Genomic DNA, 27186 nt, shown 5'->3' with positions numbered 1-27186 from the left:
TTAAATGCTGGCCGAAACCGGTTTGACTCAGTGGATAGAGCGTTGGCCTGAGGACTGAAGGGTCCCGGGTTCGATTCTGATCAAGGGCATGTACATTGGTTGCAGGCACATCCCCATTGGGGAGTGTGCAGGAGGCAGCTGGTCGATGTTTCTCTCTCATTGATGTTTCTGATTTTCTATCCCTCTCCCTTCCTCTCTGTAAAAGAATCAATAAAATATATATTTTTTTAAATTTAAATGCTGAACAAAAGCAAACTCCATATGCAGAAAATGGCTTTTTGTAATTACCTTAGTGATGATCTGGTAAGAAATATGTTTTAAATGTATGTACTCTTAATATCAAATCCCTAACAGAGCTAAATTAGAAAAGCTTCTGAATTTCAAAAACTTACCTGTAGAGCATGACATTGTATGGCAGAAAATTAGGCAGCAGACTCTTAATTATACGTATAGGAAGCCAAAGCATCAGAAGGACAATGGAGCCAAAGACAATCTGCAGTAAGAAAAGGGGCATAACACCATTGTAAACCACTCCCGTGAGAGACAGGCTCACTTCCGAACATCCTCAACCAATATGCAGCCCAAGTCTATACCCACCCAGGGCCCGGAGTATTCTCACTCAACACACTATACTTAGATCACTCTGTATAAAGAATGCATCCCTGAGGTGGCTATTCCTCTTCTCTCTCTAGGACACAAAGGCTCAAACAGGAGCCACAAAGTATAACCACTGCATGGTATGTGAGGAGAGAGCTGGAACCTGACAATAAAGAATCGGAATTGTCTGAAAAGTAACAAATCACCTGTAATCACTATAAGACATGACCCATATTAATGGCTACAAAAGTTTCCAAAAAGCACAATATTACTGTTAAAATTTTATTTTGGAAAAATTTAGATTTAACTACATAATTTCCTCTTCTAGATGGGGAAGAAACTTTGAGACCCTCTGTTAAGGGTTTAATTTAGAAGATATAAACAAGTTTCCATTGGTTTAATACAAATTAATTGTAATTCAGAAACTCATAATTTGGCAATCAACTATACTGCTAAAGTAATAGAAGGCATTTTTGTTTTAGTAGACATGTTATTTACTTTATCAAATAACCAATAAAACTCCTACTTAACAACTAAGTTCCACAAGCTTAAACGTAAGTTACTCAATCTCCTGTACTACCTACCCCCTGACCAAAAATCTAAAGGGTAGTACATTTTACTTCAAAAACATATCAAGGTATGCTTACCACTGACAAAATAAATCTTCGGAGATGCCTATAAATGGGCAAATGGATCATTTCTTGTACTGGATTAAAATCTGGATCATTCAAATTCCTTAGAAACCACAAGACACCAGGTCGAAGTACCTGCAAATGTATTTTAAATGCTATAAATACTTACTAATGTCTTCAGGGCTCTGTATATGAGCTAAAACATTAACAGAAAAATAAGTTTGTGAAATTATTTTGGCATCTTAAAAAATGGGCCCCAGAAAATTCATATATGACTTTCCTGGGAAAATAAATTCCTAAATCAGAATCTTTATGAAAACTATACTGTGACTGATATTCTTTGATGCTTTTAATCAATTAATGATAAATAAGTGTATTAATAGACAGTGTGTCATATCTAAATCTCCTAAATGAGAAATAAATATTGTTTTGAAAATTGTTGGCCCTGGATAAGTATCTCAGTTGGTTAGAATGCCATCCCAATATACCAAGTTTCAGGTTCAATCCCTGGTCAGGGCACATACAAGAATCAACCAAAGAATGCATAAGTAAGTGGAACAATAAATTGATGTTTTTATCCCTCTCTTAAATCAATAAATTTTTTTTAAAAAATGAAAATTGTCACTATATTGTATCATCTGGTGAAAGAATTAGGTTGTAACTTATAAATGTCCAATCTGATTTCAGCCTTACACTTCCTAAGAAGAATTTATTGAACTTATACTATATGATTCAAGATAACATGTTAGCCTCCATCCCCCTCCCCAACTCTTCAAACACCGAAGTACAAGAATAGCGTTAAGCCTCTATGCTTTTGGATTCCATTAACACTGCGTTAGTTGGCCTGGTCCTTTAGCAGTGCACATCTCCATCACCACTCTCAAAGCACTCTTAAAGGACTAAACTGACTTGTTCAACTGTTGTATTCCTTCCCAGGATGCAAAAATCAAGGAGAATGGGGATCATGTCTTTCTTTCTCACTTATTAATACACCAGCCAACAGCAGACTAACAACAGAGTGACTATGCAGTAATACTGAGGGAAAGGATGCACAGTGGCAAGTACACGTATCAGTTTTATACTTCCTACTGCACCAGAATGATGGAGCATGAGATATACATTAATCAAATACTGATTCCCCTGCCATTGTCTTCCAAATCATAAAGACTGTATTCCACAAATAGTAAGGTACCCATTTGGCAAGTGAACTGGAATAATAAAGGACCCTCACTCTAATTCTACACTTAAATGCCTGATTCAAGACCATTTTACATATTAGGTCTAGTAATAATTAATGTCGTTTTCTAATACTTTTTTAAATCGAATTTATTTAAACAATACAAAATTTAATCAACAATATAGTTGCCGTTGTTTTCTACTACTTGTGCCCAACGCTCAGGAAGCATTTTAATCCCTCTGCTGTAAAATTCTTGTGATTTTGATGCAAAAAATTCGGTCAATGCATTTTTGAGGCATTCTTCATTATTAAATTTTTTTCCAAGAAGAAAGTTTTGCAAAGAACGAAACAAATGGTAATCGGAAGGGGCAATATCAGGAGAATGTGCAGGTTGAGGGAGAACTTCCCATTCCAACTGGTGCAGTTTTTCAGCAGTGATTCTTGCAGTATGCGGTCGTGCGTTGTCGTGGTGAAGAATTACGCCCTTCCGATTAATCAGCGCGGGTTCTTTTTCTCTTAAAGCTTGGGCTAACCTTTCCAATTGGGCACTATACACTGCACTTGTAATGGTTTGGTTAGATGGTAAAAGTTCATAATGAAGAATTCCTTTAAAATTCCACCAAACACACAACATCACTTTTTTCGCATGCAAGTCAGGTTTTGGAGTGGGCTGCGGAGCCTCATTTTTGACCAACCATTGAGGCCGCCTTTTCAAATTAACATACGGCACCCATTCTTCATCTCCGGTTACAATTTGCTCTAAAAACGGCAAACGGTTTTGACGAGAGAGGACCGAACTGCAAATTGTGACTCTTTGATTACGGTTGTTGTCGGTCAACTCATGAGGAACCCATTTTCCAAACTTTTGGACTTTGCCAAGTGCACGCAATTGATTGGAAATTGTTTTTTGTGAACAATTTAAAGTTGTCGCAAGCTCTTGGTGGGTAATTTGAGGATTTTGCACCAAAAGAGCTTGAAGAGCTTCTTGATCAAAATTGGACACACGGCCTCGACCACTCATGTCATCTAACAAAAAATTTCCCTCGCGAAATTTCTCAGACCAACGCTGGCATTTTCTGGCGCTAACTGCATCTTGACCAAGAGCACTACAGATGTTTTTTGCAGCCTCACTTGCTTTTCTTCCTAATTGGAACTCGTAAAGCATGCAGTGCCGAATATGCTCTTCATCTGCCATCTTCTTAGCCCTAGTTTTGCAACAAAAACCAAACCAAACACAAACTTTTTCAAGCAAAACTTGTTAATTGCACTTCACACGTTCTGTAGATACCACGTGTTTGAAGGTTATGTCAATACAAGTCAACGCCAAGCAAGATTTTAAACGAATGTTTAAAAACGACATTAATTATTACTAGACCCGATATTTAATCCTGTAAGACCAAAACCTTAAAGTATTTACAGCATTACATTTCCTTGAATGAAGATAGGCACAGATCACATAAAAGTCCAAGAATTTGTATTAGAGGATGGCCACATGTAAAATAAATGCTTTTATTTAACCCTTTGTGTGCCATAAGTGTCTGTAGAGACAAGCAGAATGGTTTCCGTTTTGGAGGTGTGGCAGTTAATTGGTTAATTTTCCCCCCCTCAGTCTACTCATCTTTCAACTCATAACTAATTACAGATAAAAATGCTAAAACTTGTCAATTTTTAAAGCAAATGACTAAAAGTTTAAAATAATTACTCAGTTTTTTCCTTTTAGATTAAAATAGAGAAAATTATTTTGTTAGGAAATCATAATAACCTTTGAGGCACAATTGTGGTTAAACAAAAGTCCTTTTCATGAATGTGTAGCATCAGCATCTCCCCGTAGAACTTACCTCTCTCAGTAACAGAATGAAAGAAGCAAAGTAGAACACATACACCATTCCCACTAGCCAGTGCAGAAACATGGTAGTGCCTGGAGCTGATTGAAAGCTCAGTTCTCGATCTTTCAGAGTAGCATCAAACATTTCCTAAATCAAAAGGGAACAGGTGAATAAGAGTTGTAGCACCCACATTTGCCAAATTAGTATCTCCATCTTCTAGGAAGTGAATAAAAATCACTTATGCATATAAGTTATGATGTTCCAGGACTATAGTTCTCTTAATACCATTTCATGGTGTCATAGAAATATAAATGATATAAGATTAAATACTATTTCAAAAATGTATGACACTTTAAATTTTTAAATATAAGCAGCAAGACTAATAAACCAATTGGTAAGTAAAAAGAACCATTTTAGGTTAACATAAAACCTTATTTTCTTGGTTACAGGTCTGCATTCATGACAAATTTTAATAGTAAAGTATGAAAGAAAATATCTCAGAATCAAAGGTAGCTTTTCCACATATAAAATGTTTTTGAAAAATAGTAAAAAACTGATTATCACTGACAGCCACTAAAGATTGTAATAAACACCCGGCTGGCATAGCTCAGTGGTTTACCCAGGAACTAAGAGGTCATGGTTTGATTCCCAGTGGTCAGGGCATATGCCCAAGTTGAAGGCTCAATCCCCAGTAGGCAGTGTGCAGGAGGCAGCCAATCAATGATGTTCCTCTCTCATCAATGTTTCTCTATCCCTCTCCCTTCCTCTCTCTAAAAATTAAAAAATATAAATATTTTAAAAAGAGATTATAATAAAAAAAAATGGGCATCTTAGTTAAAACAAATAGTTAGGATTGAACTTATGAAATGGTAGTAACAGGACCATTTTCTCAGATTGCTTTTTTTATGCACATAATGTCTTGGCATTATCATAAAGTTTAGAAGAATAAAGACACTAAGAAAATTCTTCACTGATTATTAGAAAGGTTACAATCAAAATACTCTGACATCAGAAATCGGCATGAAGCCTCAACGAAAAATCAGGAAAACTGCAACATTAAGACTCCATAGTGATTCATTCTCAGGAAAAAAAATAAGCAAATTATTATCAAATATTGACTTTCCTTTAAAAGAAACCCATTCTAAGGATGTCTTTTCTGAAGCCTTTAAATTATTAGGTTGTATGATAATGAATAAACTCACCAGGGAACAGATATCCAGCCACCAGCCACAAATGAGAGGGAACACTCCAATTTCTACCACCACTAGCAAAGAGACCTTAAGCAAAAATAAATGTCATCAATATCACTCAAATGGGGAGAAATCATTTCCTCTTTAAAGTATAAAAGAATTACCTTAACAACAATGTAGCAAACTCCCAGCAAACGACGAGACCTATGAAATTTAACAAGAGTTGCCAAGCCCTATAGCATCTAGTCAAGGAAAAACAGTATTTCAAGGTGCAATAAAACTCATAATAACTTAAGCAACACTTAATATTATTTGGCAGATGAATATATTTCACATTTTGTCTGCCCTTATCCTCAATACAAATGTCTACAACTTTTACTAAGAGGACAAGGGGAGAGAAATAGCTTTGTCGGTAATAGGAACTCTTTGGTATGAATATGTTAAACACCCAAGTTGGTTCATTAAAGGATACATGACAGATTATCAGAGTTATTGCTAAAAGTATATACCCAACTATGGTTGTGATTAGGCCTTCAAAATGAGATGCTTGGACCTAGAAATAAGAAAAAAATAAATAAACTTTAATTGTACCACATAGCCTCCACCCCAGTTTAACAATGCATTAAACAATTCAAATAGACTGGAAGTGGACTGGAAATAGGCAATTTACAACTAGAAAACCATAAAATCCCCTTTGGATGACATCTTTAAACCAGATTCTCCCATTGAATGTCGTATATTATGTAAGGATGAGAAAAAATTAAAGAATAACTTTATTCCAGCAGACTAAAATAAAATAGTGAATTAAATCTTACAAAAATAAGGAAAAAGTTGTAATGCAATAGTCTGCACTTTACTCCATTCTGAAGTAGATTTGCTAAAGGCTGAGCACAAGCTGTCCACCTGTCCAGTGTATCCCAGCCACCTCATTTCCTATCACTAAAAGTGACTGCTCTCCAAATCTATCTCATTCTCAACTTATAGAACAAGAGTTTTATTTATTTTTTTTAATATATTTTATTGATTTTTCACAGAGAGGAAGAGAGAGGGATAGAGAGTTAGAAACATCGATGATGAAAGAGAATCATCGATCAGCTGCCTCTTGCACACCTCCTACTGGGGATGTGCCCGCAACCAAGGTATATGCCCTCGACCGGAATCGAACCCGGGACCTTTCAGTCCGCAGGCCGACGCTCTATCCACTGAGCTAAACCGGTTTTGGCGAACAAGAGTTTTAAATAATGACAAATATTGCCCATCATTTTTATTCCTGAATTCCAGATAGCAAATGTTGATATCTTGGAAAATCAAAATTTATCAAATAATTTATCCTAACTTTTCAAGATCTTGCATTCAACTAATAAGAATTTGGAGAGGTGTGTCAAATATTGAAACACATATCTACCAAATAACAAAATAGATTCAGACAGAGAAGGTGGGGAGATTAACCAAAGAACTTATATGTATATATGCATAACCCATGGACACAGACAATAGTGAGGTAAAGGCCTGGGTGGGAGGGGAGGCATGGGGGAGGAATGGAAAGGGTCAAGGGGGGAAGGGGAAGGGACATCTGAAATGCTTTAAAAAATAAAAATAAACTTTTTAAAAAAAGAAACAAGCAAACACATCTCTTTGGCCTTTCAGAACACTTCAAAATGTTCTCTCTCAGGATTCACACACACAAACAGAACAGAGTATCCAGATCTGTCAGCTCTTCCTTAAAAAACTAAATCTTTCTGCCCCCCAAAACAGTAGTTAGCTGTCCATCCAAATATATCTATCCCCTGACAATGATAAAATGTCAAAATTAAAGCAAATTCTTTAGAAAACTCTATAGCACACCATCCCAAGACCAACTAACCATTTTTTTAACCAATTGATATATTGTTACTTTTCTAAAGGCACTAGGGGGCATCTGGTGAAAAGGAAAAGAAGGGTACAAGGTTCATTAAAACAAATCATAAATCTGCCGAAACCGGTTTGGCTCAGCCGTAGAGCGTCAGTCTGTGGACTGAAAGGTCCCAGGTTCGATTCCGGTCAAGGGCATGTACCTTGATTGCGGGCACATCCCCAGTAGGGGGTGTGCAAGAGGCAGCTGGTCGATGATTCTCTCTCATCGACATTTCTAGCTCTCTATTTCTCTCCCTTCCTCTCTGTAAAAAAATCAATAATATATATGTATTTTTTAAAAATCATAAATCAGCCTGCAAAAAAATTTTACCATTGTATGCCATTGGCCCACTCAACAGGAAGAAACACAGTGCACCATGGGATTTTAGAGCATATCTTCTTAGCTGGCAAGATAACCTACTGTGTCTTATACCACTCAGTATACCTATCAGTTTTAAAGAAAAGAACAAGCTGGTGTTGGATAACTATTCTTTTGTATAAGGCAGATTAGAAATGAAGTAACTCTACAACATTATTAATTACTCAACCGATATTAAATTTGGGGGAGAGATCAATAAAGGTAAGTTTGTAAAAATATTATACTCACATGTTCTTCAAATCCCAAACCAACAAGGGAGAAATGACCAATGTGGTAAGGGCAAAATGCTAAAAGGGAAGAAAAAACTCAATGAAAACATCAAAATTAAAACAATGAGCACTCCTAGTACCATCTCCCAAGAAAGGAACCAGGGATTTTTAAGTAATGGAACATAACAGAACTGAGGCTAAAAATGTATTTCTTGGGACATTCTCTGTAACCAGACAACTACAAAGTAATCAAGGTCTAATAGACTAATGGCAAAAGGACCTGAGAACCATTGTGAAGAAGGTCTCATGGGCCAATGAAAAGATGAGTACCGCCTTGGCAAGTTTGACTAAGTGCATAGAGTGTCAGCGTGCGGACCTAAAGGTCCTGGATTCAATTCCGGTCAAGGACACGTACCTCTGTTGCAAGTTCCTCCCTGGCCCTGGCCCAGGCCCAAGCCCAGGGCTGTGTGCAGGAGGCAACCAAATGATGTGTTCTCTCACATTGATATTTCTTTCTGTCTTTCCCTCTGTCTTCCACTCTCTTAAAATCAATGGAAAAATATCCTTGAGTGATGGTTAAAAAATAATTAATTAAAACTAAAATAAATTCTGACATCCAAAACTGTACAGAATAAATTTCTAAAAAAAAAAAAAAAAGAGAGAGAGAGAGAGAAAATATGAGCATCAAAAAGAATAATGACCCAAACTGGTGGAAACACGATGAGTATACACAAATCCATGAGTTCATTACACTCAAAAAGTGGTAGGCCAAAATCAAAAACAAAAGGGAAAAAAGCAATATCACAGAAAACATTTTTATCACCAATGAAAATAGTGGGCTCATCAATTCCTTACCCTGAAAACTGATAAAGAAAAGAGCTACACATCTGTCCTGCTGCTTCTGAACCAACAAGTTCAGGTTTATTAAATAGCTATAGCTGATAAATAAGTTCTTTATAGAAAATCCATCCAATAAATGTAAAAAAGAACAATTTGAAAAGAATCATTTTGTAATGACTAATAAATTATTTCAGGCAAGTATCATCACAAGACAATGAAATCATTAGGTGAAATGTTGAAGAAATGCTAGATTTGCATGATGCTAAAATACCACCCCCTGACATTACTTTCTGATGGTTAAGGGAAAAATGAAACCTAACAATAAAGACTTCAACATGCTATCACCTGAGCCAATTGAAAGGTGGAGAACCAGACATCATCTATCTTCTGATATGTCGTATAACTAGGCAAAACACAACCAGTGAAGGATCTGTCCCAAACATTGAACCTGAATCTAATCAGGCCCTTGGAGACAAAGAAACAAGGTAACAGACATTATCAGGGAGCAGTTGGACAAATGTAGAACATGAGGCACTTACAGGACAGATGACCTAAGTCTCTTCAACAAATCAATGGCAAAAAAGGGGATTAACCAGAAGAATATTCTAGATCAAAGAATTAATAACCAAAAGTAATGTCTGGACCTTATCTGAATCCTCATTCAAACAAACCAACTATAAAGTGACATTTAAGAACTAACAATCCAGAAACTTTTACTATGTTGGATTACTAAGAAATATTAACTACTACTGATTTCTTTAAGGTGTGATAATGGCATTATCCTATCTAATAAAGAGGGAATATGCTAATTGACCATCACGCCCTCACAAAGATGGTGGAGCCCAAAGTCCATAAGGAGGGGATATGCTACTTGACTTCCATTATAATAAAAGCATAATATACAAATCAACCAAATGGCCAAACAGCAGAATGACCATCCCGATGACTATCCGGGACCATGCTATGACACCCACTGGTACCAGGCCAGCCATGGTGAGTGTGATGCAATTGGGCAGGGGCCTGGCCATCACTGCATGATCACCCTGCAGAGGGAGGCCCAGGCCACCGGCTGGCGGGGCAATCAATCGGGGGGGGGGGGGGGCGGCGCGGATGTGCGGACCTCCATGATTGACCCAAAGAAGGAAATCCAAGCCACTGACAGGTAGGCTGCAACAGGTGGGTGGGGCCTCCCTCTGTGAGGGAAGCCCAAGTCCTGGGTGCCAGCAGCCAGAAAGAAGCCGATGTCAGCAGCCAGGGGAAGGAAGGCCTACTCTTTCACAAATTTCAGGCTTCTAGTGTTATATAAGTGTACTAAAAATTTTTTTCATATAAACTTATATATAAGTGTAGGAGATTGGATTAGAAAAATATTTACTTAGATACTATTTCCTTTCTATGAATAAGAATTCTTATTTCTCTAATTCAGATTTAAAGATGACTTGTTTCTTTAAATATTAACTTAGCATTAAGATTTTTTTGCAAGATCAAAGACTAAATTCTACAGATCACTTTTTCTCTCAAAACTTGATATCCCAATAAACTAGAAACACCAATCAGAAAGGCTATATGCACTCCTATGTTCAAAATAGCAGCACAATTTACAATAATAAGATTTGGAAACAGCCTAAGTGCCCATCAGCAGATGAGTGGTTAAAACACTGTGGTACATCTATACAATGGAATACAATGCTTCTATAAAAAGGAAGGAACTCCTACCATTTGCAACAGCATGGATGGACCTGAAGAGAATTATGCTAAGCTCAGAGTCAGTCAGAGAAAGATAAATATCACATGATCTCATTCACTTGTGGAATATAATGGACATCATAAACTGATGAATAAAAACAGATCCAGAGATAAATAAGCATCGATCAGACTGTCAAACCTCAGAGGGAAGGAAAGGGAAGGTGGGGGTAAGAGGGAGAAATCAATCACAGAACTTGTTTGCATGCATATAAGCCTAACCAGTGGTCACGGACACCAGGGGAGAGTGAGGGCATGAGCTGGGGGGGTAGGGGAGAGGAGGTGAGAGGGTAAGGGGGAAATAAGGACACATGTAATATCTTAATAAATAAAGAAAATTAAAAAATAAATAATTTTTAAAAGAACTTGGTCAAGATGAAAAGTTTCACATTCTGGTGGAAACATACTGAATATTTACAAATCCATGAGTTCATTATACTAAAAAAGTGAATATAATTTTACATATAAAAAAATAAATGCAGAATAATCTTCAGGCATATTTTTTACCCTCCTATTCAAGGGGAAACAACAAAAAAATGAGCTTCCTGTTAATTTGTGCCATCTTTTTAATCAAGATATTTAACAAGTTACCTGTAATTTTCTTTTGTTCTTTATTGATAATACTCAGAAATTAATTTCATCTCATCCTCAATTTACATATCCAGTATCTTTTTTATTGATTTTTTTTAGAGAAGAAAATAGAGGGAGAGAGAGAAACATCAATGTGAGAGCCAAACATCGATCATTGATCAACTGCCTCTTGCATGCCCCCTACTGGGGATCAGGCCCACAACCTGGTCATGTGCCCTGAACAGGAATAAAACCTGTGACCTTCTGGTGGACAAGATGACATCCAACCAACTGAGCCACACTGGCCAGGGCCATGTTCAGTGTCTTTCTGACCATATGGCTTCCTTCCTATTGAAGAGAACTGCTTTCTATGTCACAAAGTGGTCCACAACACAAAGCAAATAACTTGGAATTCAATGTAATCCTCCCTCCTCAGTAGAACTGAGGGGTAATTCATATGCATTAAAAGAAGGAATTTCTCAAAGATCACCCCTAAGGAGAGATCTGTACTCTAAAGCAAGTCACCAATCTTTCAGACCTCATGGACTATCAATGGTCCGCGGACCACCATTTGGTGACCACTGCTCTAAGGTCTCTCCACAAATCATAGTCCAGCCCAGCAATAACCTGATTTTATCAAACTCTATCTTCTCTTCCTTGAGAGATACAGGAATTGAATTTAAGGTCTTGGTTTACTTGATTCAGTTTACCTTATCTTTCCCAAAGCAGAAAAATCTGGCAATTGCACTTTCTCAGCCCTGCCTTCCTTTCTAATTACACCCAACAGGAGGGATTTGTGTTTATTGCCTTAGAACCCTCACAGCTGTAGTTGTGAAAGTGTCTTGAAAGTGATTTTGCATTTACTGGAATCTGGTTAGAAGGGGAATTCAGAGTTGGGGAAGGGTCACTGTCTTCCCTCTAGCCTACATCCATCTCCGGTGACAACTCCCAAGTAGGGTCTCTGATAAGGCCTTGACGGATGGCAATAAGATCTTCTCCCATAGGGAAGCACACGCAGATAATTAGCAAAAAGTTAATTCCAGAGGTAGAATACTGTATATTCTCAAGTAAGTCTACTAGTAAAATTAGCTCCTACAAAGAGTCAGAAATGCCCAACTGAAACAGATGGTAGGCTTCAGTTATTGAAGTCACTATTGCTTAGGAAAGAAGGCACCTATATAGGATTCCTATACAGATTACTATCTAAAACTATTTCATATATTCCTGTTTAAAAATAAAACTAAAACCTATATAAGACTCCTAGAAAACTAAAGTGCCATAATACAATAAACAAAAGCATTAACACCACTTACCAAAAACAAGAATGAACAGTGTGTTTAAAGACACCACCCAGAAGACATGTTCCTAAAGGAAAAGAACATTAATAAAACATATTCAATTCCTACTTGATATATGTTTAGACTACTCCACTTATTCAATTAGAAGACTGAAAGGTTCACTCTACAGTTGAGATTTCATTCTAAAAATTATGTGCAACTTTAAATTTTTCATTTGATAGCTCATAAAAATAAATCTAATAAAACTCAAGTTCATGATGTTACATGTAGGGGGGAAAAATCAAAGAAGTTAATCTATAAACATTTCCTCTTCAGAAATTAATAATTCACTACAAACTACACGGATTCTCATAAATAACTTCCAGACTGCATTAAATCAAATGACACTGAAAAATTCCAGGTGGAGAAAAATTAGAAAACCCATTAATTCCCAACAACATGTTAATGGAAAAATAGAGTGCTTTTTCACTGTCCATTTTATTCTCCAGACTTCTGTAAGGTCACTTTTATCTCCTCTGGTCCCTTTTCTCCTCATGGTGTCCTGTCTTTCTTTGTTGATGCCTCAGAATACTCATTCTCACGTGGCCACTGATCCACTTCCACAGTTACGTATTATCACCTCCAAGATGACTGCTATCATCTCCAGGCATGACACATATACTTTACACTCCTTGCTGACGCTAGAAAGACCAAGCCCATTTGTCTAGGCCCACCGCTCCTCCCCCATTAAGTTAAATGATCCTTCCAAAAAGTGCCAACACTGAAAGACTTTCTTCTTAGAAAGATATTCCCATCAGGGAAGAATATCCCAATCTGCTACAATCCAAGTGGCAAACAAGATGATTAGTTTATCTAAAAGATGACTGGTACATTCCTATTCACCATGTCAGCTTATATCACTTGAATTTTTTCAGCTTTTCTCTGCCTTAAAGGCTCCCAAACTGTACTTATTCCCTATATCTTCTGTGCCTCAACCTCTAACTTATCTTATTTAAAAATTTCCTGCTGACAAACTCCAATAAAAAACACCTAACCAAGGCCTCTTCTGTATCTCTAATGCACACCTTCTGTAACTGAGTCTTTGCCATGTAGTACCTCTAAAGTTTCTTATTCATGTGTCATTTCTACTAACTATAAAGCATCTTTGAGAACAGGGATCCTATTTCATTCATCTCTGAACCTCCCAGTAACTATCACAATAATTGGCACATGGTAGATACTAAAATATCTTTCCATGCATGAAGTCATCCTATAAATATTTTTCCCAATAATTAGAATGAACTTTTGTCAACACCATTGCCTAACTTCTGGGACTCATCTATGAGGGACTGATGAGGTAAGAGATAAATGAGGATGTAGTCAAATAATACCTTCTATACTGATTGTGATCAAACTTTGAACAGAAGCTCAGTAACATCATATTCTCAGTAAACTGTGAATTACCACCAGATGCATCCCTCAGTATAACTCCTACCTCAACTGAATCACTAAGACAAATAAGTCACAGTTCTATTATTTTTTTAAAAATGTTAGCTTTACTTACTAGAAAAACTAGTGATCCATCAAGTCCTAGCATCTAAAATGAATAATAATAGGCATTAATTCAAGATAAAACAGGTTTATAATTCTATTTATTAAAATGGCTCATTTTCCTTTCAATATCTTTTTTTTTTTTTTTAACATTTTTTATTGATTTCAGAGAGGAGGGGAGAAGGGAGAGTTAGAAACATCAATGATGAGATAGAGTCATTGATCAGCTGCCTCCCACGTGTCCCCTACTGGAGATCAAGCCCACAACCCAGTATCCTTGACTAGAATCGAACCCAGGACCCTTCAGTCTGCAGGCCGACGCTCTATCCCCTGAGCCAAACCAGCTAGGGCCCTTTCAATATCTTTAAACAAAATCCTTACCCACTACTTTCCAATATAGACTACCATTTTCAGAGAATAAAAAACTGTTTATGGAAGTTTTGTATTTTGGGTTTCCTTTTATTCCAAATCATGGTTTTGAATTAAAAAAACACACACAAAAACCATCTTGGGTTTCATCCTTATATTAGCTATGGAGCCAGTCAAGACTTCATGATACAACTATATTGTCAAATGAAGCATCAGAATAATACTTAAAATTTAAATTGTTACTTCATTTTTTGAAAGTCAACAATTTCAGGCTAGACATTCCCTAAGTAAAGCAAGGTTTGTTTTAAAAATCAGAAGACAGAAAAACAGTTATCATTTTCAATACAAATAAAACATCACTTAATTTTATCTAGAAATTAAAGATCTATTAAAGTTTTAAATCAAACATAACTATAGAATTAAAACACTGATGTTCGATAGAAGTCTTACTCACTCTTTCCCATGTAAGCTCTTCTGCAGCTCTGTCCCATTCTAAAGCATTCCAGTTCATGTCATCTAGAAATAAAATTGCAGTTCAAAGATTACTGACATAACTTGAACAATAAATAATAAAATGCACCCTTTTAATTTGGTGTTTTGTAAACTGTTGTTGAGAAGCTAAACCACATTTAAAATTTTTTCATATGAGTATTTACTTATTAGGCAATAAATAAGAAAAAAGGTAAATTTTTATCAAATCCCTTTAAAAGTTAAAAAAAAAACAAACTAGGATCTACACCAACTTACAAATAATTTCTTCCTACCCATCCTATAAAAGTCCTGCATATAGGCTTTTAAACCACAAAATGCGCCCTGCTTCAAAGAAAAAAAAAATATATGCATACGTATATCCACACAGCCAACTTTGCCAAAATAAAGACAAGTTAAAAATATAATTTTAAACCAATTAAATTGTGAAAACTCCATTCGTCCCCCCAAGGCAAGTTGGTAATGGATTCCTGGTGGAGAAGATGTGATAAGGACAAACGAGCAGCCATTACCCTGGGCCCCGTTGTTGGCATCTGCTGCATCTTCCCCGCCTGCCTCGTCTTCCTCCTCGTTCTCTTCCTCCTCTTCTTCCGCCTGATCATCCTGGGCATCTGGGTTTTCCCCCACCACTGCATTCTCAGCTGGTGGGTTGGCAGGCTGGTCAGGGGCAACATTTTCAGCACCATTTCCTCCTGCGGGAGCCTAAAATCACAGAAGAGCACAGACATTTAGCTAACTTACTTCAGTTCTGCTCTATTTCTAAATCTAGATCTTCCTTCTAAAAAAACAAAATAGCAAAGCTCAAAATATTGAAATTCCAAAATGCACCTCTCAAAGTCAAATATATCTTATTTTGGAGCAATTTGGTATATAAGGATATAAATTCACTTCACAATGTATATATTCATTCAGTATAATTTAAGGATTACCATTTCATAAAGCATTATAGATAATGGATTGGCTATCTTGAATACATCATTCCATACATAATCCTTCTTTAAAAGACAACTCCCATCTTTAATGGCCCCTCAGGAATAAAAATGTATTTAATTATGCATCTATTTATTTATTTATATACTTACAAATATAAAACTTTAGTATACCCCCAATATTGCACCCAAGCTTGCTAGAAAATTAAGAGGCCAAGTCACAGCAGCATTTTTTTGATTTTTCACATCTTCCTTAATCTTCTCCCACTCCTTTTCACTACTGTGCTTTGCAAGAGGGGCATGGGAGTCAAGGGCTTGGGTCTTAGAGGGTGACGACAACTCTCATGTCCTGTCCCAGTAAAAAGAATCAAAGGAAGTGGGGAGTTACCTCATTTTGGTGGTGTCCAGCAGCATTGAAGGGTGGAACAGCATGATCCAACCAAATTGGTGCTCCCCCATGGACAATCTGCTCTCGCAACCACACCAGGCTGATGAACGCGCACAATGTGCATGTCACCACAAAACAACCCTGCAAACAATCTGCCAATAAGTTGTCCCTAGTAAAAAAATAAATAAATAAATAAAAATTAAAAAATTAAAAAAAAAAAAAATATATATATATATATATATATACACACACACACACACACACACACACACACACGGAATTACTCCAAAGAACACCTAAGGAAACCAAAGAAACCCAAGATAACAACAGTTCATCTTATATTAAACTCTCAGGAAAAGAGCAGCCAGAAAACTCGTAATTTTCTGGATGAAAATCAGTTTCTCAAAAATAATTACAAAGGGCAGTTGGCACAAAAGAAGATTTAGCATATATAAGTATTATTTTTTGCAGGCTTAATATTCTAATGATCTTGATATTGTTAATAATTTATAGCATTTCTAATTCTGACATCAGTAATAAATAAAACACATCTGTCTTTCCCAAGAAAATTCAATTACAATGCTTAATGTCAAGTTAAGATACGGTAAAACAACTTCAGTGAAGTCCTTTTTTAGAGTCCAGACACTGATAATCACAAGAAACATTTTAAAAATAAATTTGAATTCAAATGTCTATATTGCAAAAACCTATTTAAATGAATTTTCAGCATGTGAACGTAATTGTATATGTACCACAATGCACGACATAGCCTGTTTAACAAGCCGTCCCACCATTACAAAACAGTTTTTGTTTTGTTTTTTTAAATATATTTTATTGATTTTTGTACAGAGAGGAAGGGAGAGAGATAAGAGAGTTAGAAACATCAATGAGAGAGAGTCATCGATCAGATGCCTCTTGAACACCCCCTACTGGGGATATGCCCGCAACCAAGGAAGATGCCCTTGACCGGAATCGAACCCGGGGCCTTTCAGTCCCCAAGCCGACGTTCTATCCATTGAGCCAAACCGGTCCCGGCCAAAACAGTTCTTTTTAAGACAGGTATATTTTAAAACAAACAGCATATATGTATATATACATGTCAGCTACTTTTACTGTTGAAATTATTATTTGACTTTGAAACTGAAAAACTTCTCAAATTATAACAAAAATAAACATGTGGAGCAGCCCAGGCCAGTGTGGCTCACCTGGAACATCATCCCATACCCTAAAGGTCAAGGGTTCGATTCCCAGTGAGGGCACATACCTAGGTTGCAGGTTTAATCCTGAACCACATGCAGGAGGCAACCAAACAATGTTTCCCTCTCACATCAATCTCTCTCTCTCTCTCCCTGCCCCTCTCCCTAAAAATCAAAGAGCATATCCTTGAGTAAGGATTAAAAAAAATAAAAGCGTGGAGAAAAACAAACACCATTATGCAGCCTTCCACTGTCACAAGGTTCATACTCACGTAGACAGCATGTCCAGTGGCAGTGTCAGTAGTGAGCTCACGGAGCCAGTAAACAAGCACTTGTAGATGCGGCCTACCGAAAGAGGGCACAATGGCACACAGTTACAGTTCTCATCATCAACCTCACAGTTGTTCAATTAAACGGACGTAAAGTGGAATGCCATGAATGCCACTAAAATACACATTTAGTCTTTGCAAATATTAAACTTTTTTTAAATGGTCAAGGCCCTGGCTGGGTAGCATCATCCCAATGAGTCAAGGCACATCCAGGAATCAACCAATGAATGCATAAAAGGGTGTGAAAACAGATGAATTTTTTTTTCTCTCTTCCTCTAAAAAATCAATAAATGTTTTAAAATGTTTAATGGTCAAGCATAAAAATAGTGATAGTGAAGAGTATAAGTTACTCAAAAATGTTTAAAGTTTAGAGTCTAGATTCACACTTGCTTGTTTTTATTGAATGAGTTTAGATGTCTGAAAGAGGGGAAAAATATCTAAAATAAAAATATCTCCAAAATTACAATATGGAGAATTTTTTTTTTAACCTAGAATTCTAAAATTCATTGAGTTTGCTCATGAAATTAAAGGGTTTTAGTTTTGGGAGTACACACTTTTTAAATTAAGAGAAGTTTTCAATAGAGTACAAGCTCCAATGCCATGAACAGCGATGGCTCTTCTGCAGTTAATCAGGTAACAATGCAGGTGTGAATCTAGTCCTACACTCTATTTGGTTACCTTATATTTTTAATGTATAGTTACACTATATTTTCCTATCTACATGTAGCATATCTATAATCTCTCACAAATACGACAAACAACTTAAAAAGTGCCCATTTCTATCCTCCCCTCACAATTTCTCCCGTTAGGATCATCTAGAATTTTAGTTCTGTTACCTAAAAATGACTATAGGTTAACAATTATGATTTAGCTGTAAGACATACTTGCTTCTTTTCTCTGTAGGTCACAACTTTCTCTTTGATGCCTTGCTCATTTTATGCAAGTATATTCTCACATTTTTCGTAAACAGTTTGAGGCAATAAACTTTCTCAGTCCTTGAATCTGTTGAAATGTCTGTATATTGCCCTTCCATCTGATAATTTATGGGTAGGTTTTAGGTTCAAAAATTGTCAGATTTTGAAATTTGCCTCCTAGCATTCAATTTCAAGTTGCTGCTGCCTTCTAGCTTCAGCAAAATATTTGCTGATTTTAAGTCTGATGTTAGTCTGATTTTCATTACTTTGTTGGATAAGCTACAAGCGTTACATCTATACAACACCCTACTCAAAACTGGAAAACTTTAGACTATAATATATTGAGTCTTTCTTTTATCATGGTCAGCTCTCTCTTTTTCAGTCTCCAAGATGTCTATCATTTCCTCTTACATCATCTCTTTTACCTTCTGGAACTACTTATTAGATAGGTACTAAAAAACTTGATGTAGCCTCCATCTCTCACTTTTTCCCCTCATACTTTCAACTTCTTGTCTTTTTTAGTTACATCCTACAGAACTCCTTGCTCAATCTTCTAGTTCACTAATTCATTCACACTTCTACAGTGCTTACTCTGCTATGTGGTATATCTCCCAAGACATTCATTTTCATAAATGAGTAAGTTTATCTTATTTTAAGAAGACCTGAGAATACTAATTATATTTATTCAAAAATCTTGTTTGCATTCAAGATCGCAAAAAATCGTGTATATATATATATATATATAATCTAGCACCGTATACCCCTCTCCATGTCTTTAAGAACAATGAAAAACTCAAATAGTATCAATTAAGAGTAAGTGTACCACTCCTGTATTTGAAAGAAAGCCTCCCAATTATTCAGGATCATTTAACATGTGAGTGACTTTTCAAAGAAGGGGGGGAAATCTTAAGAAAACACATCTTTTACAATCTTTGAAGGCTCTAACGAACTTCCAGAAATAAAATTCAAGTTTCTTCCAACTATAAATTGATTTTGCTTTTTCAACTCTCATGAACTCTATTAGACTCTCTATGCTGTATTTTCCTTTCATACATTCATTGAAAAATACTTAATTCAGGAGAATTGTTTCCTAAGGCTTTACTAATATGACATAATAATATCAAATAATTATCATTCGAACAAAAATATGATCTAATATTACTCAATAATATTAAATAGTTATGCATTGTTTAATTAATCCCAACCAAAGAGGAATGAATACTTACATGCTGTGAGAGGAACAACTCCCAACCATGCGAAGGCCACAAGTGTATAATGAAACCAATATCGTATTGCAGTGCCAATACTTGTAACCAGTCCAGCAAATATGTCTTGGATTGGAAGCCGTGAAGGCATATCTGGGGAATAAACTATTATAGAAAAAATTACATATAATTTCATGAAGATTGAAAAGTAGATTAATTCATAAATATAAAATAGGCATGTAAAGTTATCTTAACTTTAAATATTTGTATTATACAAATATTTTCCTATAAAAAAATGAGTCAAATACTTATAATAATACCACATTTAAGTAGAGCCAACAAAAAATACTTCTGAGCAGAAAAAAAAATTCAAGAAGTCTGCATCTTTCATTCACAGCCATGAACTTCATGAAAAGCTAATGTATACATATTTTAGCATTCAAACAATATGAATAACTGGCTTCCCAGATTATAAAATATCAGATAAAGCAAACAGGAGAACAAGGTGAAGCTAGTGACATGTCATCAAGAATAAACCCTCCTTCCAAACATAAGCCTTAGAAATAGTACTAAAAAACACAACAACCTGGCCCCTGCCAGCATAACTCAGTGAATTGAGCGTCATCCCATGCACCAAGAGGTCACAAATTGGATACCCATTCAGGGTACATGGTCAGGTTGCAAGCTCAGTCCCCAATAGGGGAAGTGCAAGAGGCAGCAGAGCTACGTTTTTCTCTCTCTGTCTCTTCCTCTCCCTCTAAAAAAATCAAAACATTCAACAACAAAAAAAGGGCATAACAATCTGCAGGTCCATTTTGTGTGAAGCAAAACGACAACTGGCATTTGTTAGCCAACCATTTCTCTATTTTAGCACAATAATTAACACTGCAAATGGTAAATTAAGGTCTTCCCCACTATAACATGTCATTCAATCCACTCAAAGGAAGAGGCTGTGCTATGTATGCTTTAAAAAGATTTCCAAAGTAAACCACTGCTCCACACCAGGATCTTCAAAAGAACACAGAAGCAGATTGCCTCTTTCTCCAGTGAGGCCAAAACAGGAATCATGATATATGAAGTTTTTTTTAAAATGTCTAAAAATTTATGAGAGCACTCTAAAAAAACTGTTCTCATCCATAAACATTAAGAAATAATTAACAAACAGCAACTTTTTACAACATACAAAGATCCGTACATTAAGAAGATATTTATACATAATAACAAGTCATTAAACCAGTAAAAAGTTTCTGAGAAAGATAAAGAATACAGCATCTAACTATCAAATGAAAATGAAAATTTATATGCCTCAAAGTAAAAAAGCTCACAAGTATTTCTAATCAAACTTACATTTATAAAGATATTTATTTAGTCTTACAATTTACTATAGCTAAGCAGCTAAATTTTTACACCCTACAAAAAATTAAAGATTATGAAACAACAGAATTGACATTTTGATGGTAATGAATATAAAGCTCCAAAAGTTAAACTGTAATGACTTTAATAAATTGTACTTTGGCCCCCGCCGGATAGCTCAGTTGGTTAGAGCATCCAAACGATATGCCAAGATTTCAAATTCAATCCCTGATCAGGGAACACACACAAGAATCAACCAATGAATTAAAACTAATACTAATTCACAGCATTTATACTCAGCAGCTCAAGATACTTAAAAACAAAACACGTAAAACATACACAAAAAAAACCTTTGAGGGAGGAGGGCAATGCACTAGGATCCCAGAATAAAAATCATGCTTCATATCCTTAATAATTTGCCAATATAGTCCTCTAATTCATCAGTCACCAACATGTGGTCCGAGAGGTCTGAAAGGTTGGTGACCACTGCTCTCATTGTTTACAATGAACAATATTAAATATCAATCAACTGGTACAGAATTATAAAATGCAATTGAAATTTTAAAGACCTGCAAAATATTTATTATAGGCTTAGAAAATACTGAGTTTAAAAAACATTTCAAAAAAACGAGTTAAAACTTTGTCTTTATTATCATTATTATTCCAACGTACATACTTTTAACTCAAAAGATATCCCAAATTTGAACAGTGATATGATATTTGATAAAACCAAGGCATCATTATTAATTCTGCTGGGTGAATAATGTTATCACAGTTATCTTTTTTTTAAAATAAATCCTTACTTTTTAGAAAAACTAAAATATATAACAGTGAAGTTATAAATAATGGCATTTGCTTTAACATAATTCATGTCATGTAAAGACCATTAGTTGAAAATGGATCAAATTGATTGATGGGTACAAGTGGACTCATTATACCTTTGCAAACATTTGAACTTCTCCATAATTAAAAAAAAGAACAATAAAAAAGAAATATAACACAAATTAAATCAATATCTCTCATGTATTAGAAACATATATTTTTAAAAGTATTTTCTAAAATGCTATCGCAGTACTTTTCATTACTATCAAAGAAAAACTACAATAATTGAAAATAATCAAACACTTTCATGTGGCCAGTTACTACCCAAAAATGCAGTGAAAACTTCTAAAATAACTTACTTGGTGTGAAAGCAAATCTGTGCTTGCATAATTCACAGTATTCTTTTCGACTGTGTTTCAGCCACTGAACTAAGCTGCAATTACAAATATATTCATAAGTATAGTATTTATAACAAGAAAACTTTAAGGTTTCATTAAAAACTAATGTTCTGTTTTATTAAAATGTTACATTTCATAAAGCTTTGACAATTTCAATCTTAAAATATTCCAAACTTTTAATAACAGATGCCTTCTAAGGTAGAGAACAGTAACAATAGAGATAAAAAAAAAAAATATGTAAACCAACTATTAAAATGGTTAGATTAATTTAAATTGTAATATCCTCAAAGCTAACTGATTATAAGAAAATCTCCAAACATCAACACCAGTTTTAATACTGGTATCAAAATACTGTTATCCTGAGGGCTAGGTCTGAATCCTGATCTGTCACTAACTTCCTGACTATGTGACATAGGACTAGTTAGTTAACCTTTGTATGCTTCAATTTCTTCAGCTGCGGTAATAACAACAACTCCACCTCATGATTTTGTTGTAAGGCTTAAATGAGAAAAGCACTGAGCACTACCTGGTACAAAGTATTTCATAATGTAAGCTATTACCATGCCAAGCAAAACTAGAAAACTTTAATACTTCCAAAGAACAAAATAAGCCCTCCATGGTAGAAATAAACAGGATACACATACACCTGGAAAGCAATATTCCAAATTACATAGCATAGCAATAAGGAATATGGATAATTTCCAAATTTCCACCAAAAAAAAATTAAATAACTAATTATAGAGAAAGTTCATTCAAACAATCCCCCTTATATATAATGACAAAACTGAAGTTTAGACAAGATTTTCCAGAAGGATGACTCACCATTCTTGATGAATAAACTTAATACTGCCAGTACATACACAAGGATGATAAAGAGGTTTCTCAGGTGTTCCTTCTGACCGACACACTCTACATATGTCTGTTAATAAAAAGGAAAATGAGTTATCTTTGGTTATAATTTTAAAAAATAATATGCCTGGCAGGTGTGGCTCAGTGGTTGAGCGTTGACCTATGAACCAGGATATCACAATTCGATTCCTGGTCAGTGCACATGTCTGAGTTGCGGGCTCGATGCCTAGTAGGGGATGTGCAGGAGGCAGCGGATAGATGATTCTCTCTCACCACTGATGTTTCTATCCCTCTATACTTTTCTGTTCCTCTCTGAAATCAACAAAAACATATTTTACTGAGGGGAGGGCAGTTGGGGGCAATCAGGCTGTCAGGGGAGCAGTTAGGCATTGATCAGGCTGGCAGACAGAAGCTGTTAGGCGCACTCAGGTAGGCAGGCGAGTTGGGAGCCAGCAGTCCTGGATTGTGAGAGGTATTCCCAGATTGGAGAAGGTGCAGACTGGGCTGAGGGACACCCCCCGCCCCCGGGCACAAATTTTGTGCACTAGGCCTCTAGAGTGAGTGAGAGTGTGTGTGTGTGTGTGTGTGTGTGTGTATGAATTCAGGGGTCCTCAAACTTTTTAAAGTGGGGGCCAGATCACGGTCCCTCAGAGAGCTGGAGGGCCGGACTATATGAACTACTAATTCCTACTGTAACACCTCGGCTGCGCTCACTGCCCAAAAAACCTGGCGGGCCGGATCAGACTCCTCTGCGGGCCACATGTGGCCCGCAGGCCGTAGTTTGAAGACCCCTGGTATATATCTTAAAAATTCCCTAACATATAAGGTCAACTGTTTCTTTGCTCTGTGAGTATATCAAACTTAAAAGTTTTTATTTAAAACTTCACTCCTTCCATAAATAATAAATGCTAAGTGGAAATATGCAATATCAAGCCACCATTAGGGTCCTAACAGTTTAAAGTTAAGTCCACAGAGAAACCAGGATGGCGGCATAGATGAAAACCTAAACTGCTGCCTTCCACAACAATTTCAAAACTACAACTAAAAGACAGAATGCCCGAAACTGGTTTGGCTCAGTGGATAGAGCGTTGGCCTGCGGACCGAAAGGTCTCAGATTCGATTCCGGTCAAGGGCATGTACCTTGGTTGCGAGCACATCCCCAGTAGAGTGTGTGCAAGAGGCAGCTGATCGATGATTCTCTCTCACCAATGTTTCTAACTCTCTACCAGTCTCTCTCTTCCTCTCTGTAAAAAGCAATAAAATATGTATATTTTTAAAAAGACAGAATAGACATCACCCAGAACCACAGAAAAGCTGGCTGAGTGGAAATTCTACAACTAGAAGGAAAGAAGAAAGAACAGGGGAAATCAGAGGAACTGCAAAGGACTGAGGTATGGAGATACACATAGAGAGAAAGGGCGGCTGAGTGCTTGGAGGGAGAGGGAAGGAAGCCTCCAACTGCACTGAACCCCAGTTCCAACTGCACTGAACCCAGTTCTGGGCGAAGCGCCGTGGACTCAGGCTCATACGGGGGGAGTCTGGACTGTCAGGTAGAGAGAAAGGCACACAGAGACTCGGAGTGGAAGCTGTGGCAGGCAGAGGTCTGGAGGCCAGCGTGCGCACGAGTGCGCGCATGACTGACTGCTGAGGTTGCTGTTAGCTCTCCCTAGTTGAAGGGAGTTGGAAGCTCCTGACTGCACTGAACCCCAGTTCCAATTGCACTGAACCCCAGTTCCGGGCGAGCCTGGAGAATCTGGACTGTCAGGCGGAAACTCCGGGGAGTACGGAAGGCAGAGGTCTGGAGGCGCGCACGCAAGGGCAGGGTTGGTGAGAAGCCAAGACTGTCTGCTCAGCTCTGAGATTCCATCCCATCCAAGCTGAGCACAGAGGCTTTTGCAATTTTGCAAGTCTGATCCTATAAGGCTATCTCCAGCACAGGTCCCCCAACGTAGACACAGCTGATACACATAGCCAATTGGTCTGGAGGTCAATTCCTCCCAGTGATACCAACAACAGTCAAGACTTAACTACAACAAGGTTGTACACACAGACCACAAAGGGGTGCACCAAGTGTGTCCACCTCAGGTGACTGGGGAGGCTGACCCACTGGGCCATATAGGAAACCTAGCAAACAAAGCTACTCTACCAACTCAGGGAAGCAGCGAAAATGCAAAGACAAAGTAACAGATCACAAACAAAAGAAACGGAGAAAAATAAACAACTGGATATAGAATTCAAAACCACAGTTATAAAGTTTTTCAAGAATTTCCTAGAAAAAGCCGATAAATTTAGCCAGACCCTTGAGGATATGAAAAAGGACCAACTAGAAATTAAACATATACTGACTGAAATAAAAAATATTATATAGTTCCAACAGCAGACTAGAGGAACGCAAGAATCAAGTCAAAGTTTTGAAATACAAAGAAGCAAAAACACTGAACCGGAAAAGAAAAAGAATCCAAAAAGTTGAAAATATTTTAAGAAGCCTCTGGGACAACTTCAAGAGTACCAACATCAGAATTATGGGGGTGCCAGAAGACGAGAGAGAGCAAGACACTTGAAAACCTATTTGAAGAAACAGTGACTGAAAACTTACCCCATCTGGTGAAAGAAATAGACTTATGAGACCAGGAAGTGCTCGGAACCCCAAACAAAAGGAATCCAAAGAGGACCACACCAAGACACATCATAATTAAAATGCCAATGACAAAAGACAGAGAGAATATTAAAAGCAGCAAGAGAAAAACAGTTAATTACCTACAAGGGAGCACCCATACATTTGTCAGCTGATTTCTCAACAGAAACTATGCAGGCCAGACGGGAGTGGCAAGAAATATTCAAAGTGATGAATAGCAAGAACCTACAACCAAGATTACTATACCCAGCAAAGTTATAATTCAGAATGGAAAGTCAGATAAAGAGCTTCACAAATAAGAAAAAGCTAAAAGAGTTCAGCATCACCAAACCAATATTATATGAAATGCTGAAAACTATTCTTTAAGAAGAGGAAGAAGAAAAAAGTAAAGATGAAAATTATGAACAAAAATATATATCTATCAACAAATGAACCCAAAAACCAAGTGAATTAAAAATCTGAGGAACAGCCGGGACCGGTTTGGCTCAGTGGATAGAGTGTCGGCCTGTGGACTGAAAGGTCCAGGGTTCGATTCCGATCAAGGGCATGTGCCTGGGTTGCGGGCACATCCCCAGTCGGGGGTGTGCAAGAGGCAGCTGGTCGATGTTTCTCTCTCATCGACGTTTCTGTCTCTCTGTCCCTCTCAATTCCTCTCTGTGTAAAATCAATAAAATATATTTAAAAAAAAAAAAAATCTGAGGAACAGCCGAAACTGGTTTGGCTCAGTGGTAGAGCGTCGGTCTGCGGACTGAAAGGTCCCGGGTTTGATTCCGGTCAAGGGCATGTACCTTGGTTGTGGGCACATCCCCAGTAGGGGGTGTGCAAGAGGCGGCTGGTCAATGTTTCTCTTTAATCGACATTTCTAGCTCTCTATATCTCTCCCTTACTCTCTGTAAAAAATCAATAAAATATATTTTTTAAAAATCTGAGGAACAGAATAAACTGAATATAATAGAATCAGGGGCATAGAAAGGGAGTGGACTGATAATTCTCAGGGAGAAAGGAGTATGGGGGTGGAGGAAGAGACTGGACAAAAATTGTACACTTATGGATGAGGATAGTTCAGTTCAGGCGATGTAAGGGCAGAGGGTGGGGTGGGAACCAGGTGGAGGGGAGCCATGGGGGGGGGGGGAGAAACTATTGTAATAATCTGAATAAAGATTAAATTAAAAATAAATAAATAAAGTTAAGTCCACAGAGATCAAAGGGAGGGAGGTAGAATGGACTGGATAAAAGGTGAAGAGAGTAGCCAAAGAACATAAACACATAGCCCATGCACACAGACAGAGTGGTGAAGGTCAGGGTAGGGGTAGTGGAGGATGGATGGAGGTGGGCAAAGGAGGTGGGGAAGAATGAGGGACATCTGTAATTGTGTCATCAACAACAACAAAAAAGAATATAAAAAGTATCTAACACCATAAAACTT

At 36.9% G+C, this 27186-nt stretch overlaps 1 protein-coding gene across 1 annotated transcript in view; it reads right to left on the bottom strand.

Annotated features, from left to right (window-relative positions):
- Positions 1-27186, bottom strand: part of MARCHF6 (membrane associated ring-CH-type finger 6) — a 64078-nt gene that overhangs the window by 22244 nt on the left and 14648 nt on the right. Inside the window, exons 2-17 of the mRNA XM_084881926.1 lie at positions 23099-23195; positions 22238-22311; positions 19725-19868; positions 17528-17600; positions 16060-16228; positions 15255-15444; positions 14708-14769; positions 13898-13930; positions 12370-12421; positions 7923-7981; positions 5895-5975; positions 5587-5655; positions 5435-5509; positions 4245-4379; positions 1245-1364; positions 393-493 (exon numbers count right to left, since the gene is read on the bottom strand). Of these exons, the coding sequence (XP_084738052.1) occupies positions 393-493; positions 1245-1364; positions 4245-4379; positions 5435-5509; positions 5587-5655; positions 5895-5975; positions 7923-7981; positions 12370-12421; positions 13898-13930; positions 14708-14769; positions 15255-15444; positions 16060-16228; positions 17528-17600; positions 19725-19868; positions 22238-22311; positions 23099-23195 (1534 nt within the window). The remainder of the gene's footprint in view (positions 1-392; positions 494-1244; positions 1365-4244; positions 4380-5434; positions 5510-5586; positions 5656-5894; positions 5976-7922; positions 7982-12369; positions 12422-13897; positions 13931-14707; positions 14770-15254; positions 15445-16059; positions 16229-17527; positions 17601-19724; positions 19869-22237; positions 22312-23098; positions 23196-27186) is intronic.

This window comes from Pipistrellus hanaki (genome assembly GCF_964339955.1).
Source record: "Pipistrellus hanaki genome assembly, chromosome: 4".
Lineage (NCBI taxonomy): Eukaryota > Metazoa > Chordata > Mammalia > Chiroptera > Vespertilionidae > Pipistrellus > Pipistrellus hanaki.
Note: the sequence above shows the minus strand (reverse complement) of the source record. Positions and strands in the feature narration are given on the sequence as shown.